The 18,111-nt window shown below is 43.9% G+C and overlaps 1 protein-coding gene across 11 annotated transcripts in view; it reads left to right on the top strand.

Moving 5' to 3' along the window:
• The window catches only part of LOC311134382 (uncharacterized protein), a 39,398-nt gene extending 27,184 nt beyond the window's left edge, over positions 1 to 12,214 (top strand). For 4 of the 11 annotated variants that reach the window (XM_084168041.1, XM_084168040.1, XM_084168046.1 and 1 more), the window contains 5 exons: positions 5,104 to 5,187; positions 5,617 to 5,700; positions 6,629 to 6,712; positions 7,187 to 7,305; positions 9,299 to 12,214. In XM_084168041.1, coding sequence (XP_084024167.1) covers positions 5,104 to 5,187; positions 5,617 to 5,700; positions 6,629 to 6,712; positions 7,187 to 7,305; positions 9,299 to 9,472 — 545 coding nt within the window. In that variant the 3' untranslated portion in view covers positions 9,473 to 12,214. The remainder of the gene's footprint in view (positions 1 to 5,103; positions 5,188 to 5,616; positions 5,701 to 6,628; positions 6,713 to 7,186; positions 7,306 to 9,298) is intronic. The other 7 variants (XM_084168048.1, XM_084168045.1, XM_084168044.1 and 4 more) reach the window with 3 other exon arrangements.
• The last annotated feature ends 5,897 nt before the right edge of the window (positions 12,215 to 18,111 follow it).

Here is an 18,111-nt window from a genome sequence, read left to right as displayed (position 1 = left end):
TGTGCAGATGTTACACATAGTCTGCCACTGCGAGGACGATCAGCTGTCCGTCCTGTCTCCCTGTAGTGCTGTCTTAGGCGTCTTACAGTATGGACATTGCAATTTATTGTCCTTGCCACATCAGCAGTCCTCATGCCTCCTTGCAGCATGCCTAAGGCACGTTCACGCAGATGAGCAGGGACCCTGGGCATCTTTCTTTTGGTGTTTTTCAGAGTCAGTAGAAAGGCCTCTTTAGTGTCCTAAGTTTTCATAACTGTGACCTTAATTGCCTACCGTCTGTAAGCTGTTAGTGTCTTAACGACCGTCCCACAGGTGCATGTTCATTAATTGTTTATGGTTAATTGAACAAGCATGGGAAACCGTTTTTAAACCCTTTACAATGAAGATCTGTGAAGTTATTTGGATTTTTACGAATATCTTTGAAAGACCGGGTCCTGAAAAAGGGATGTTTCTTTTTTTGCTGAGTTTACATGCATGCATGCATGCATACATACATACATACATACATACATACATACATACATACATACATACATACATACATACATACATACATACATACATACATACATACATACATACATACATACATACATACATACATACAGTACCAGTCAAAAGTTTGGACACACATTCCAGGGTTTTTCTTTATTTTTACTATTTTCCTTGATGACAGCTTTGCACACTCTTGGCATTCTCTCAACCAGCTTCATCTGGAAAGCTTTTCCAACAGTCTTGAAGGAGTTCCCACATATGCTGAGCACTTGTTGGCTGCTTTTCCTTCACTCTGCGGTCCGACTCATCCCAAACCATCTCAATTGGGTTGAGGTCGGGGGATTGTGGAGGCCAGGTCATCTGATGCAGCACTCCATCACTCTCCTTCTTGGTAAAATAGCCCTTACACAGCCTGGAAGTGTGTTGGGTCATTGTCCTGTTGAAAAACCAATGATAGTCCCACTAAGCCCAAACCAGATGGGATGGCGTATCGCTGCAGAATGCTGTGTTAGCCATGCTGGTTAAGTGTGCCTTGAATTCTAAATAAATCACAGTGTCACCAACAAAGCACCCCCACACCATCACACCTCCTCCATGCTTTACGGTGGAAATACACATGCAGAGATCATCCGTTCACCCACACCGCGTCTCACAAAGACACGGCGTTTGGAACAAAAAATCTCCAATTTGGACTCCAGACCAAAGGACAAATTTCCACCGGTCTAATGTCCATTGCTCGTGTTTCTTGGCCCAAGCAGGTCTCTTCTTCTTATTGGTGTCCTTTAGTAGTAGTTTCTTTGCAGCAATTTCGACCATGAATGCCTGATTCACGCAGTCTCCTCTGAACAGTTGATGTTTGGATGTGTCTGTTACTTAAACTCTGTGAAGCATTTATTTGGGCTGCAATTTCTGAGGCTGGTAACTCTAATGAACTTATCCTCTGCAGCAGAGGTAACTCTGGGTCTTCCTTTCCTGTGGCGGTCCTCATGAGAGCCAGTTTCATCATAGCGCTTGATGGTTTTTGTGACTGCACTTGAAGAAGAAACTTTCAAAGTTTTTGAAATTTTCAGAATTGACTGACCTTCATGTCTTAAAGTAATGATGGACTGTCGTTTCTCTTTGCTTATTTGAGCTGTTCTTCTGTATACCAACCCTACCTTGTCACAACACAACTGATTTGCTCAAACACATTAAGAAGGAAAGAAATTCCACAAATTAACTTTTACAAGGCACACCTGTAAATTGAAATGCGTTCTAGGTGACTATCTCATGAAGCTGGTTGAGAGAATGCCAAGAGTGTGCAAAGCTGTCATCAAGGCAAAGGGTGGCTAATTTGAAGAATCTCAAATATAAAATATATTTTGATTTAACACTTTTTTTGGTTACTACATTAATATGCCATTTAGCAGATGCTTTTATCCAAAGCGACTTAGTCATGCGTGCATACATTTTTGTGTATGGGTGGTCCCGGGGATCGAACCCACTACCTTGGCGTTACAAGCGCCGTGCTCTACCAGCTGAGCTACAGAGGACCATGTACATGATTCCATATGTGGTATTTCATAGTTTTGATGTCTTCACTATTAATCTACAATGTAGAAAATAGTACAAAATTATGAAAAACCCTGGAATGAGTAGGTGTCAACGTTTGACTGGTACTGTGTGTGTGTGTGTGTGTGTGTATATATGTAACGCTAAGGTAGTGGGTTCGATATATATATATATACTGCTCAAAAAAATAAAGGGAACACTTAAACAACACATCCTAGATCTGAATGAATGAAATAATCTTATTAAATACTTTTTTTCTTTACATAGTTGAATGTGCTGACAACAAAATCACACAAATTATCAATGGAAATCAAATGTATAAACCCATGGAGGTCTGGATTTGGAGTCACCCTCAAAATTAAAGTGGAAAACCACACTACAGGCTGATCCAACTTTGATGTAATGTCCTTAAAACAAGTCAAAATGAGGCTCAGTAGTGTGTGTGTGGCCTTCACGTGCCTGTATGACCTCCCTACAACGCCTGGGCATGCTCCTGATGAGGTGGCGGATGGTCTCCAGAGGGATCTCCTCCCAGACCTGGACTAAAGCATCCGCCAACTCCTGGACAGTCTGTGGTGCAACGTGACGTTGGTGGATGGAGCGAGACATGATGTCCCAGATGTGCTCAATTGGATTCAGGTCTGGGGAACGGGCGGGCCAGTCCATAGCATCAATGCCTTCCTCTTGCAGGAACTGCTGACACACTCCAGCCACATGAGGTCTAGCATTGTCTTGCATCCGCACCAGCATATGGTCTCACAAGGGGTCTGAGGATCTCATCTCGGTACCTAATGGCAGTCAGGCTACCTCTGGTGAGCACATGGAGGGCTGTGCGGCCCCCCAAAGAAATGCCACCCCACACCATGACTGACCCACCGCCAAACCGGTCATGCTGGAGGATGTTGCAGGCAGCAGAACGTTCTCCACGGCGTCTCCAGACTCTGTCACGTCTGTCACATGTGCTCAGTGTGAACCTGCTTTCATCTGTGAAGAGCACAGGGCGCCAGTGGCGAATTTGCCAATCTTGGTGTTCTCTGGCAAATGTCAAACGTCTTGCACGGTGTTGGGCTGTAAGCACAACCCCCACCTGTGGACGTCGGGCCCTCATACCACCCTCATGGAGTCTGTTTCTGACCGTTTGAGCAGACACATGCACATTTGTGGCCTGCTGGAGGTCATTTTGCAGGGCTCTGGCAGTGGTCCTCCTGCTCCTCCTTGCACAAAGGCGGAGGTAGCGGTCCTGCTGCTGGGTTGTTGCCCTCCTACGGCCTCCTCCACGTCTCCTGATGTACTGGCCTGTCTCCTGGTAGCGCCTCCATGCTCTGGACACTACGCTGACAGACACAGCAAACCTTCTTGCCACAGCTCGCATTGATGTGCCATCCTGGATGAGCTGCACTACCTGAGCCACTACCTGTAGACTCCGTCTCATGCTACCACTAGAGTGAAAGCACCGCCAGCATTCAAAAGTGACCAAAACCTCAGCCAGGAAGCATAGGAACTGAGAAGTGGTCTGTGGTCACCACCTGCAGAACCACTTCTTTATTGGGGGTGTCTTGCTAATTGCCTATAATTTCCACCTGTTGTCTATTCCATTTGCACAACAGCATGTGACATTTATTGTCAATCAGTGTTGCTTCCTAAGTGGACAGTTTGATTTCACAGAAGTGTGATTGACTTGGAGTTACATTGTTGTTTAAGTGTTCCCTTTATTTTTTTGAGCAGTGTATATATCTACCAATAGGTGCCCTTCTTTGCGAAGCATTGGAAAACCTCCCTGGTCTTTGTGGTTGAATCTGTTTTGAAATTCACTGCTCGGCTGGGGGGCCTTACAATTATCTGTATGTGTGGGGTACAGAGATGAGGTAGTCATTCAAAGATCATGTTAAACACTATTACATTTAAGTCATTTAGCAGATGCTCTTATCCAGAGCGACCTACAAATTGCATGCAACTTATGTGACTTAAGCAAATTGTTACTCCTGAACTTATTTAGGCTTGATATAACAAAGGGTTAAATACTTAGTGACTCAAGACATTTCAACTTAATTTTTAATTTGTAGAAGCTTTAAAAAAAAAAACATTGAGGTATTGTGTGTAGGCCGGTGATGACACATTTCAATTTAATCCATTTTAAATTCAGGCTGCAACACATCAAAATGTGGAGAAAGTCAAGGTGTGTGAATACTTTCTGAATGCACTGTATGTGAAATATGTTCTTTACATGTTAGGTTTGATACCCCAAAAAGTAAATCATGTAATTTCACTTAAGGATGGGAAAGGCTAGTTTTACTACCAGATTACATCCGCTCATGAGATGTGTGGTGGATCTAAGCATTTAAAAAAAGGTATAAATCTTAATTGTCAAAAACATTATGACACTGAACACTCAGGAACTCATGCCTCCTAAGTTTCAAATTGGAATAACTCCCAGTTGTGGAGATGTCTTCCAAAATTGTGTGTGTATTTTAAACCAGACAGTTATGATGTGTTAGTGTAATGGCTGTTATTGGAAGCTGCAGAAACGGTTAAAGATGTCTACAATCTGAAAACACCTAATCCTGCTCAGTGTTGCCAACTTGGCGACGTTGCACTAGTCATTAGATCTTATTGAGTCCACCTCTCATTTTCCCCCTAAAAGTGACTAAGGTAAATTCAGCATTATTTAAGGATTTCTCCATTTTCTTATTTTTTATCTGAGTTTTTCAAAATTAAGTGACTTGCCTGCAGTGATTTGGCCTAGTCAGAACAGCAGCTTACACACTCACTGTGCTGATGATGATCACATGCATTACAAATGTGTGTTGTGACGTTATCATGGAAATCAATTGTCTACTTTATGTACAATTTTAGTGACATTGTGCTACCAATAGCTGGTTTCTTACCTCACGAAAAGTTGGCACCACCAGTCCTGTTGCGTAAAGGCAAAATGTTGATAACAGCACTTGGTGCATATTGTCTGTTGTGCTCTATTTGTCTGAACTTTATCGTAAACCTAATAGTGAAAGACTAACAAGAGGCACAAAGTAACGTATTGATGCCCTTGTGTGTGTATAGGGGTGAAGCCATATGGTTGCACCATGTGTGACAAAAGGTTTTACCAGCGATACCACCTCTCAAGACACAGCCTCACTCATTTGGGTAGGGGTCCGCTCACCGTACCCACTGTACCCAAGATCAGGCCACACATCAACCCTTGTATACAGGGTTAGCAGGATGTATATGCTAGTCATCATGCACAAAGAAATATAGGTGAAATATATATTGTTTTCAAGTTAGGTTTTCCAGAAACGTTTGGATGAGAAGGGATAGTTTTACTGTTAGATTACATCATCAGCTCATGTGATGTGTTGTGGTTGTGGATTAAAACATTGAAAAATACATTTTAAAAAATTGTTGGAGAAAACATCTCCCTGATTCTTCCATCTGAATCCCTTGTAAGTTATTGCATGAAATGAAATTAGTGGTAAAATCAGTTTAGCATAAATGGATATACTGTACTTCAACTTCCTATTGGACGTAAATTAGTGCGAGGCACAAAAATAATATCTCAATGATTTGTGCATTTAGGTGTGAAACCTTACGCTTGCACCATGTGTGACATGAGGTTTGTTCAGCGCTACCACCTGACAAGACACAGCCTCACTCATACGGGTACAGTCCGCTCACCGTACCCATCACACATATACAAGCTAGTAAAGGATGTTAGTAATGGATTTTTACAAACGTAACAAAGGACTGCTAGAAAATAACAATTTCTCATCTACATAGTTTTGTAATGATAAATTAGTAATTTGTTGATTTTAAGTTTAAAACACTGCAGCAACACAAATTAATTAATTAATAATACATTCTAGTACAAGTTCCATTTCATTTTCTACCTCTAAAATTGTTTAAAGCTAGACCCCTAAAGATCTTCAGCTAATTGCTAATTTAGCTATCATTTGGATGTTGAGGTAACAAAAACAATTTATTAGAAGAATGAATCTATTCCGAACATGACTTGGTCAGGCACTTCCATAAGTAAAACAATATCATATTGTAGGCTTGTTGTGAGAAATTGTCTGCAGCTAAGTAGCTAGTGCTATGATCGTTTAGTGAAGAATTGAGTACAATTTGAAACTACAACTATTCTTTGCATTGTCTAATTATTATTTTATCTAGCTAGTTATTTTTGTGGTGGGATTATGCGTTCTGCGAAGGCTTTATTGACACACAATTACAGATTTTGTTCTTAGTACTGTTATTCAGTGCTTAGTTCACAAGTTGTTCACAATTGCATGTGTTTGTTCTTAATTAGCTACTAGTGTTTTTTATGATGAAACAAAAAAAAGTAGTCTTCATTAGAGCTGATAAAACAGGTTAGATTGCCACATCTTCTCATCCTTGTGATCAATAGCCCCCATCTTCAGGGTCCACATCGTGATATGACACATAAAGCACTCTTACTGTAATTGTTACATGCTTATGGTAGCAAACAATTCTCACAATAGTATTTGTAGTGCTAACTTGAGCTCTTCAATTTTGTATGTGTTGTACTCTTTTGGAGAAAGAGAGCTAATGCATTGCTCTGTGTGTATAGGGGTGAAGCCGTATGCTTGTTCCATGTGTGACATGAGGTTTATTCAGCGTAACCACCTGGAGAGACACAGCCACACTCATACGGGTATGCCCCCATTTACCGTACCCTTATCCCCAAAAAGGCTATTTTAATAAAAACAAATATGACCACAACAAACTCGAGTTTGGATTGTCAAGTCATTTGATGAGATGTTGAACCAGCCTCAAACTATCAAGTAAAACTTTTCAGGGGCATCGAGTTGGTTTGATTTAAAAAGAAATCAGATTCCACTTTTTATCTACACATAATGAGTTGATGACAAGACATCTTAAAATGTTACCAGAAGTTTAGTTCCTTATCATCCTTAATTCCTGTCCAGAAATGGGCTCATATTCAGTAGTTTGTCTTAGTTTTAATGTCATAAGAACTAAAGAAACAGTTTCCCATCACTTTAACAAACATTTGTAGATGGTTCTGGTAACAAGTAGACTTTAACCCAGTAAGAGTAAATCATGTACAGTTTGTTGTGGTTCGACTCTGTGGATTTGATGTGATGAATCTGTTTGTGTGCTCTTTTAGGGGAGAAGCCATTTGCTTGTGACATGTGTGACATGAGGTTTATCCAGCGTTACCATCTGGAGAGACACAAGCGTGTCCACAGCGGAGAGAAGCCTTATCAGTGTGAGCGATGTCAGCAGGTAAAATAACTTAGACACGAAAGAGGCACACACATACCCAGGCAGGTGCACATACACACGGCCACCTGCATTGGAGAGATGCCATCTCAGTGTGAGCAGTGCCAGCACGTAAAATAACGTGCCTTGCGTGCTGGCACTGAGGAACACATGCACACGAAGCGAGGAGACGCGCATGGACATGCCCTCTTGCGTCACAAAACATCTGCCGCAGGGTTAGCAGTGACAGCACATAGGGGAATGGTGTCACAGAGGCACATGTACACGCTGATACAGGCACGTAGCAAAGACATGCCCTACCAGGTTAGAAAATATATATTTTTTAGGGTGAGCAGTGCCAGCACGTAAGAGAACGTATTACATTGGTGATGCACATACACACACAGTGACGCACACAAATACAAACATATACAGATGCCTGCCCACATTAAAAATAAGTATTCTCCTTATGAGCAGTGCCAGCAGGTAAGAGAATGTGTGGACATACTCTGACATGCACACACGTTGGTAGCCATGAAGCGCATTGAAAGGCTGGTCATGGCTCACATCAACACCATCATCCCGGAAACCCTAGACCCACTCCAATTCGCACACCGCCCCAACAGATCCACAGATGTCTCAATCACACTCCACACTGCCCTTTCCCACCTGGACAAAAGGAACACCTATGTGAGAATGCTGTTCATTGACTACAGCTCAGCGTTCAACACAATAGTGCCCACAAAGCTCATCACTAAGCTAAGGACCCTGGGACTAAACACCTCCCTCTGCAACTGGATCCTGGACTTCCTGACGGGCCGCCCCCAGGTGGTAAGGGTAGGCAACAACACATCTGCCACGCTGATCCTCAACACTGGGGCCCCTCAGGGGTGCATGCTTAGTCCCCTCCTGTGCTCCATGTTCACCCATGACTGCGTGGCCAAGCACGACTCCAACACCATCATTAAGTTTGCTGACGACACAACAGTGGTAGGCCTGATCACCGACAACGATGAGAAAGCCTATAGGGAGGAGGTCAGAGACCTGGCAGTGTGGTGCCAGGACAACAACCTCTCACTCAACGTGAGCAAGACAAAGGAGCTGATCGTGGACTACAGGAAAAGGATGGCTGAACACGCCCCCATTCACATCGACGGGCTGTAGTGGAGCGGGTTGAGAGTTTTTCAAGTTCCTTGGTGTCCACATCACCAACAAACTATCATGGTCCAAACACACCAAGACAGTCGTGAAGAGAGCACGACAACGCCTTTTCCCACTCAGGAGACTGAAAAGATTTGGCATGGGTCCCCAGATCCTCAAAAAGTTATACAGCTGCACCATCGAGAGCATCCTGACCGGTTGCATCACTGCCTGGTATGGCAACTGCTCGGCATCCGACCGTAAGGCGCTACAGAGGGTAGTGTGTACGGCCCAGTATATCACTGGGGCCAAGCTTCCTGCCATCCAGGACCTATATACCAGGTGGTGTCAGAGGAAGGCCCAAAAAATTGTCAGACTCCAGTCACCCAAGTCATAGACTGTTCTCTCTGCTACCGCACGGCAAGTGGTACCGGAGCGCCAAGTCTAGGTCCAAAAGGCTCCTTAACCGCTTCAAATGGCCAACCGGACTATTTGCATTGACCCCCACATGTACAAATTACCTCGACTAACCTGTACTCCCGCACATTGACTCAGTACCGGTACCCCCTGTATATAGCCTCGTTATTATTTTGTTACTTTTGTTTAAATTTTTTACTTTAGTTTATTTAGTAAATATTTTCTTAACCAACAATGCAGTTTTAAGAGAATAGAGTTAAGGGCTTGTAAGTAAGCATTTCACGGTAAGGTCTACACCTGTTGTCTTCGGCGCATGTGGCAATTTATTTGGGATTTGACCCACATGCACCAGAAAGGCCCATTGACCAGACAGACACAGTGGTCTTAATTGTATTGGGCATGTGTCCACACTCATCTGTTTAAATGAATGCTGCATAAATCCTCCATGTATGTGTTGTAGAACTTCTCACGGACAGACCGGCTGCTGCGACATCGGCGGCTGTGCCAGGGCCGGGGCGTGGCCAAGGTAGAGAACCAGCCGTGCTGCGAGCCCCGCCCTTACTCCCAGGAGCCCCCGCCCGCTCCACCCACCTGGAGCCCCCTTCACCCCCCCCCTGGTCGGCTGGCTGTCTGACTGACATTCCCCCCATCCCCATCCTCCCTCCACACATACACACGCGACCACCATCTCCCAGAGAGACAAGACAGGCCACCGGGTCTTTGTCACTCAACCCTGCGCTCAGTGGCACCACACTCTGGCAAAGACTGATCCTGCAACTCCAGTCCTGAGGTTACTATGACAGCGGGACAGATGTTTTTGTCTTCTTTTGAGAGCGAGTTTCCTTCAATAGTTGGTCTCTTTTGTACTTAATCTATTTTTTGAAAGTTATGTTTTTTTATTATTTAGATTTATCGTTTGTGCTTTTGGTGGTACACTCTGGTAGGGGGGGCATTACACAATGGCAATGATGAACTGGGATGGATATACATACATGCATACATACAACACATGACGTTTGTAGAAAATGTAGTTTGTGAAAGGAAAAAAAAGGAGTTGTCAGACAATGGTACAGGTGTCAGAGCTATAAAACTAAAAAGGGGTTCATAAAGTTAATGATTTTATGACGGTATAGGCAAGTGGAGGATGTCCTAAAAGGTCAAAGATGAAGTGTCAGGGTAGAGGACGTTGTGGTTCTTGTTGGATAGAGTTGCTGATGACTCAGGAAGTGGCAGAGGCAGGATGACAGCGTTAGCAAGTTCCATTACACCCTTTAACGGTGTATTATGTATGTACTGAGGTCTATGGGAGCAGGTCGCAGGCTCTCTTTTACAGTCAGTTCTCATTCAGATGTACGTGGAAAACAACGGCACAAGATGGCAGCTTCAGCAAGTCCCATTACTTTGTGTTTGTACAGATCCTCATGTTGAGAGCATAGCAGGAGGTATACACAATCTTGTGGCCTTAGAGCGTGCTTATGTTTTATATGTTTTGTATTTGTTTAATTTGCCTTTTTGTTTTTTAGTTCATGGTTTAATTATTATCATATATGATTATAAGGACAAGCCACTGCCTTTTTAAAAGCTGGGTATGTTTTTCTGAAGCTGTCACCCTTATAGAACACTGCTTACTAAAATGGCACTAAGGCATAGGCTAAAATTCCTTCCTCTGTTCTTTGAGAATTGATATAGTGCTGGTTATTATTGTTAATAATGTAACCCCTCGTGTAATTATTCAGGAACCCGGGGAGTTTGACAATTCCAGTGAGATGCTAATAGTGCTAACTTCAATTTGTCAGGCAGTGCTTTGGCCAGCTAATGGCCGTACCGATCATTTTTCTCATAGCTAAATCAACACTTGTTTCACTTTGCTACACACTAACAAATGCCTTTTACTGAGATGTGGGGTAGGTGTGTATAAAGGATTTCTGTCATGTTCTTTCAGGGGTTAGCCTTAACTCGAATAAGATCTCACTCTTAAATAATCATTGTAGTGTAAAATGATATTGTAATGAATGACTGTAACCTGTACTGAACTTTTGAACATGTCTGTGGTTTACCCCCTCCAAGTGTAATGGCTACAGAGCACAGAGATGCTTTAGTTAATGTCTATCTACTCTGACGTTTATCTATTTTTGTCCGGGTAAATCAGTGGGTCTATTGGTGGTGTTCCACAGCAGCCTGTCTGTGGGCTAGTAGAGAAGCTTAGGGGAGGATCTCTGAAACCTGGTCCTGAGGACCCCCCAATGTGTGCTGGACTTCACTTAAACCGAATCATTGAATTTAATTAATGTTTCTCAATGTCGCCAGGCTACTACTGTTAGTGAAACCAATGTACTTTTGTTTATTTAGTAATGCAAAATGTATATTCCAGAAATGTTGCGATGTACAGTCTGCAGTAGTTAAGATATTTAACTGTTTAATTATGCCTGAGTGATTAGATGATGCCATCCAGCAAACATAGGGGTTTTCTAGTACCAGGGTTAAGAAACGGCAGCTTACTGTATGATTTGGCAACCCCTTGCCCCAAGAAATGTGGAAAGGATGCCACCTGTAACCACCACTACCCACTAGTGAGGCCACAGGGCAAGGTTGGTTGCCATTAACTGTTAAAGCCCTCTCAGTTCTGGTCTTTTAAGTATTGTTCTCAATCTCATCATGGTGAAAATGCATTGGAATCTTTGAGTCTGATCAGTTAATACAGTGAGATTCATTTTCTTCTAAGGATCAGACAGGATGGCGCGGTTAGAGAAGAGCTCCTCTCTCTGCCCTACCGCATTTTACGATTCTGGTAATGTTTCAAGGACCTTTTTCTTCTGATAATATTGTAAACACTGGAGTGATAAAAACAAAATATAAAAAAATCATGAAATATGGATATTTTTCTTTTTCAAAACAGTTCTAGATTTTAGACTTTAGACAAGCCTCTTACTCCTCAACTTGACGAAGATGGCAGAACCATTTGGATCAGTACTGTATTGAGAGCCCAGAACGTTTTAGTAATTTAAAGATTAGAGGCGGTAGTACCTCAAGAAAATGACTTTTTTATACAGGTCCCCTTCTATTTGTAGTGAATTATATTGATAGAAATATTAGGTAAGCAACAGCATCTACATTAGCTATCACAAGTTAGTATTTTCTTTGTCTTTATTAGTCTTGCATGCAGAGTTATGGTCCTCAGTTAAGATGGGATCTTATATTGATTATTCTTTTGTGTAAGCAAAATACGTGCATAAAAATACCTTCTTAAAAAAATTACATTGATTATTGTAAAAATTGGGAAACTAAATGTACCCTTGTGATCCAATTAGTTTTAATTGTATGGAGTAAGGGGAGAGGCTTCCTACCATTATGCTGAAATAAAATACTTTATAAAAGACTTGAGTTTTATTTCCTCTGTTTGTGACCAAGGTTTAACTTCCTGACTGATGTCTTGAGATGTTGCTTCAATATATCTACATAATTTTCCTTCCTCATGATGCCATCTATTTTGTGAAGTGCACCAGTCCCTCCTGCAGCAAAGCACCCTCACAGCATGATGCTACCACCCCCGTGCTTCACGGTTGGGATGGTGTTCTTCGGCTTGCAAGTCCCCCTTTTTTCTCCAAACATAACGATGGTCATTATGGCCAAACAGTTCTATTTTTGTTTCATCAGACCAGAGGACATTTCTCAAAAAAGTATCTTTGTCCCCATGTGCAGTTGGAAACCATAGTCTGGCTTTTTTAATGGCAGTTTTGGAGCAGTGGCTTCTTACTTGCTGAGCGGCCTTTCAGGTTATGTCGATATAGGACTCGATTTACTGTGGATATAGATACTTTTGTACCTGTTTCCTCCAGCATCTTCACAAGGTCCTTTGCTGTTGTTCTGGGATTGATTTGCACTTTTCGCACCGAAGTACGTTCATCTCTAGGAGACAGAACGCGTCTCCTTCCTGAGTGGTATGACGGCTGCGTGGTCCCATGGTGTTTATACTTGCGTACTATTGTTTGTACAGATGAATGTGGTACCTTCAGGCGTTTGGAAATTGCTCCCAAGGATGAACCAGACTTGTGGAGGTCTACATTTTTTTGTTGTTGAAAAAAGGCACTGAGTTTGAAGGTAGGCTTTGAAATACATCCACAGGTACACCTCCAATTGACTCAAATAATGTCAATTAGCCAATCAGAAGCTTCTAAAGCCATGACTTCATTTTCTGGAATTTTCCAAGCTGTTTAAAGGCACAGTCAACTTAGTGTATGTAAACTTCTGACCCACTGGAATTGTGATACAGTGAATTATAAGTTAAATAATCTGTAAACAATTGTTGGAAAAATTACTTGTGTCATGCATAAAGTAGATGTCCTAACCGACTTGCCAAAACTACAGTTTGTTAACAAGTTTTAATCACTCCAAGTGTATGTAAACTTCCGACTTCAACTGTATGTTCTTTTGAAGGTTTATTGAAACATTGCTATGTTAAGTTACGTACTCATTACTGGGTCTGATTATAATTTTTTTTAATCTCTAGCTAATCCTAAAATTAATTGGGATGACTTGTGGCGATAATTGTCCTATAGAGACCCTACCCCAAGCAGTAGTTGGTGTCAAATCAATTTTTATTTGTCACATGCGCCGAATACAAATTGTGTAAAAAAATAAAAAAAATAAAAAAAAATTGGAAAGTGGTTGTCCCACTGGCTATGGGGTGAATGGACCAATTTGTAAGTCGCTCTGGATAAGAGCGTCTGCTAAATGACGTAAATGTGCCCTTGAGCAAGGCACTTAACCCTAATTGCTCCTGTAAGTCGCTCTGGATAAGAGCGTCTGCTAAATGACTAAAATGTAAATGTAAAAATGTGTAGACTTTACAGTGAAACGCTTACTTACAAGCCCTTTCCCAACGATGCAGAGTTGAAAATAAGAATGAAGCTACAGAGAATACCAATACCATATCAGTGTGCAGGGATACGAGGTAATTGCGGTAGGTATGCACATGTAGGCAGGAGTAAAGTGACTAGGCATCAGGATAGAGGAGAGTAAAAAAAAAAAAAGTTGCAGCAGTGTGTTTGTGTGTGTGTGGGTTTGTATGATAGATAGTGTGTGTGTGGGTAGTCTTTTGAGTGTGCATAGGGTCAATGTAGATAGTCCGGGTAACCATTTCATTCACTATTCAGCAGTCATGGGCATGGCTTGGGGATAAAAGCTGTCTCGGAGCTTGTTGGTCTAAGACCCGATGCTCCGGTACCGTTTGCCGGATGGTAGCAGAGAGAACAGTCTATGGCTTGGGTGGCTTAAGTCCTTGGCAATTGTTCGGACCTTCCTCTGTCCATGTGTTGGCATAACTGCTCCCAATCTCTTCAAGTCAAATGAAATGGCCCACCTTACATTAAATTAAACTGTGTTTGCTGTGATCCAGAAGTTCTTTGGAATTTACAGGTATTTCCCCAGAAACACTGACCTTGGTCCTTCTCTGTCCACTCCACATCCCCCTCAAACCATCAACACCTGCGGAGGAGGAGGGCTGATCATAATGGCGAGGAGGAGAAGGACAGAACATGGAGTTAGTCAGGGGTGTCCTCCTCTAAGGCCTGCCTTTCTATAGTCTAGCTGCCTGTGCTTTCCCAAATGCCCTATGAATGGTGTGAGTACAAATAGGATAAGGCACTAACTCATTGATCCTGCTTTTCTTTGTTTCTCTTAAACTCCACCCAAAAACGATATTTTTGTATTTGTTTTGAGCCCCACCTGTTTAGCTAAAATAAGAATAATACAAAAATATTATTATATATTTATTTGCCTGTTTTGCATGTTATTTAGGTATTAATATGTGTCATATATCAGTTTGCAAACAATGTAAAAAAATAAATAATTCATTGAGTTAATAAAGCCACATACAAACATGGTCTCTTTTTTGCTTTCTTGAGTAAGGCAGCTCCAAAATGCAGGTGTTTCAGCCTAGCTCGGTGCTTTCTGTGGTGGTGGGGCAGCCAGCGGAAAATACGGAGCATAGGGGTTGGTAATGTTCTCTAGTTGCGCCCTGATTGGATCAGTGTTCTGTCACTCATGGGGACACTACCTCACCGCAAAATCTACAGGGAGAGCTCGAATATTCAAGCCCCTTGGGTGCTGCCATAGAGTTACATTAGAAGTGCCCATCCAAGAAGGCTCAAGGTCATTGGCAACAGATAAAATGACGTCAAATCACGTTATATCTACCATAGCTTTGATTGGACTGATCATGTCAACATCATCCTTTCAAAATCTTAGCTAGCAGTCATCATCATGAATCAAGTCGACAATCTACTGGCAAATTTTACATTTACATTTACGTCATTTAGCAGACGCTCTTATCCAGAGTGACTTACAAATAGGTGCATTCACCTTATAGCCAGTGGGATAACCACTTTACAATGTTTTTTTTTTTTTTTTTTTTTTGGGGGGGGGGGGGGTGGATTGGAGTAAAGGGGGGGGTAGAAGGATTGCTTTATCCTATCCCAGGTATTCCTTAAAGAGGTGGGGTTTCAAATGTCTCCGGAAGGTGGTGAGTGACTCCGCTGTCCTGGCGTCGTGAGGGAGCTTGTTCCACCATTGGGGTGCCAGAGCAGCGAACAGTTTTGACTGGGCTGATCGGGAACTATGCTTCCGCAGAGGTAGGGGAGCCAGCAGGCCAGAGGTGGATGAACGCAGTGCCCTCGTTTGGGTGTAGGGACTGATCAGAGCCTGAATGTACGGAGGTGCCGTTCCCCTCACAGCTCCGTAGGCAAGCACCATGGTCTTGTAGCAGATGCGAGCTTCAACTGGAAGCCAGTGGAGTGTGCGGAGGAGCGGGGTGACGTGAGAGAACTTGGGAAGGTTGAACACCAGACGGGCTGCGGCATTCTGGATGAGTTGTAGGGGTTTAATGGCACAGGCAGGGAGCCCAGCCAACAGCGAGTTGCAGTAATCCAGACGGGAGATGACAAGTGCCTGGATTAGGACCTGTGCCGCTTCCTGTGTAAGGCAGGGTCGTACTCTCCGAATGTTGTAGAGCATGAACCTACAGGATCGGGTCACCGCCTTGATGTTAGCGGAGAACGACAGGGTGTTGTCCAGGGTCACGCCAAGGCTCTTCGCACTCTGGGAGGAGGACACAACGGAGTTGTCAACCGTGATGGCGAGATCATGGAACGGGCAGTCCTTCCCCGGGAGGAAGAGCAGCTCCGTCTTGCCGAGGTTCAGCTTGAGGTGGTGATCCGTCATCCATACTGATATGTCTGCCAGACATGCAGAGATGCGATTCGCCACCTGGTTATCAGAAGGGGGAAAGGAGAAGATTAGTTGTGTGTCGTCAGCGTAGCAATGATAGGAGAGGCCATGTGAGGATATGACAGAGCCAAGTGACTTGGTGTATAGCGAGAATAGGAGAGGGCCTAGAACTGAGCCCTGGGGGACACCAGTGGTGAGAGCACGTGGTGCGGAGACAGCTTCTCGCCACGCCACTTGGTAGGAGCGACCGGTCAGGTAGGACGCAATCCAAGAGTGAGCCGCGCCGGAGATGCCCAGCTCGGAGAGGGTGGAGAGGAGGATCTGATGGTTCACAGTATCAAAGGCAGCAGACAGGTCTAGAAGGACAAGAGCAGAGGAGAGAGAGTTAGCTTTAGCAGTGCGGAGAGCCTCTGTGACACAGAGAAGAGCAGTCTCAGTTGAATGACCAGTCTTGAAACCTGACTGGTTTGGATCAAGAAGGTCATTCTGAGAGAGATAGCAAGAGAGTTGGCTAAAGACGGCACGCTCAATAGTTTTGGAGAGAAAAGAAAGAAGGGATACTGGTCTGTAGTTGTTGACATCAGAGGGATCGAGTGTTGGTTTTTTGAGAAGTGGTGCAACTCTCGCTCTCTTGAAGACGGAAGGGACATAGCCAGCGGTCAAGGATGAGTTGATCAGCGAGGTGAGGTAAGGGAGAAGGTCACCGGAGATGGTCTGGAGAAGAGAGGAGGGGATAGGGTCAAGCGGGCAGGTTGTTGGGCGGCCTGCCGTCACAAGTCGCAAGATTTTATCTGGAGAGAGAGGGGAGAAAGAAGTCAAAGCATAGGGTAGGGCAGTGTGAGCAGGACCAGCAGTGTCATTTGACTTAACAAACAAAGATCGGATGTCGTCAACCTTCTTTTCAAAATGGTTGACGAAGTCATCCACAGAGAGGGAGGGGGGGGGGGGGGGATTCAGCAGGGAGGAGAATGTGGCAAAGAGCTTCCTAGGGTTAGAGGCAGATGCTTGGAATTTAGAGTGGTAGAAAGTGGCCTTAGCAGCAGAAACAGATGAAGAAAATGTAGAGAGGAGGGAGTGAAAAGATGCCAGGTCTGCAGGGAGTCTAGTTTTCTTCCATTTCCGCTCAGCTGCCCGGAGCTCTGTTCTGTGAGCTCGCAATGAGTCATCAAGCCACGGAGCTGGAGGGGAGGACCGAGCCGGCCGGGAGGATAGGGGACATAGAGAGTCAAAGGATGCAGAAAGGGAGGAGAGGAGGGTTGAGGAGGCAGAATCAGGAGATTGGAGGGAGAAGGATTTAGCAGAGGGAAGAGATGATAGGATGGAAGAGGAGAGAGTAGCGGGAGAGAGAGAGCGAAGGTTGCGACGGCGCATTACCATCTGTGTAGGGGCAGAGTGAGTAGTGTTGGAGGAGAGGGAGAGAGAAAAGGATACAAAGTAGTGGTCGGAGACTTGGAGGGGAGTTGCAGTGAGATTAGTAGAAGAACAGCATCTAGTAAAGATGAGGTCAAGCGTATTGCCTGCCTTGTGAGTAGGGGGGGACGGTGAGAGGGTGAGGTCAAAAGAGGAGAGGAGTGGAAAGAAGGAGGCAGAGAGAAATGAGTCAAATGTAGACGTAGGGAGGTTGAAATCCCCCAGAACTGTGAGGGGTGAGCCATCCTCAGGAAAGGAGCTTATCAAGGCGTCAAGCTCATTGATGAACTCTCCAAGGGAACCTGGAGGGCGATAGATGACAAGGATATTAAGCTTAAATGGGCTAGTGACTGTGACAGCATGGAATTCAAATGAGGAGATAGACAGATGGGTCAGGGGAAAAATTGAGAATGTCCACTTGGGAGAGATGAGGATTCCTGTGCCACCACCCCGCTGACCAGATGCTCTCGGGGTATGCGAGAACACATGGTCAGACGAGGAGAGAGCAGCAGGAGTAGCAGTGTTTTCAGTGGTAATCCATGTTTCCGTCAGCGCCAAGAAGCCGAGGGACTGGAGGGTAGCATAGGCTGGGATGAAGTCTGCCTTGTTGGCAGCAGAACGGCAGTTCCAGAGGCTGCC

The sequence above is a fragment of the Coregonus lavaretus genome (genome assembly GCF_964263955.1).
Source record: "Coregonus lavaretus genome assembly, chromosome: 8".
In the NCBI taxonomy this organism is placed as follows: Eukaryota; Metazoa; Chordata; class Actinopteri; order Salmoniformes; family Salmonidae; genus Coregonus; species Coregonus lavaretus.
The sequence above is the reverse complement of the archived record's forward strand: the minus strand, read 5'-3'. Positions and strand labels throughout refer to the sequence as shown.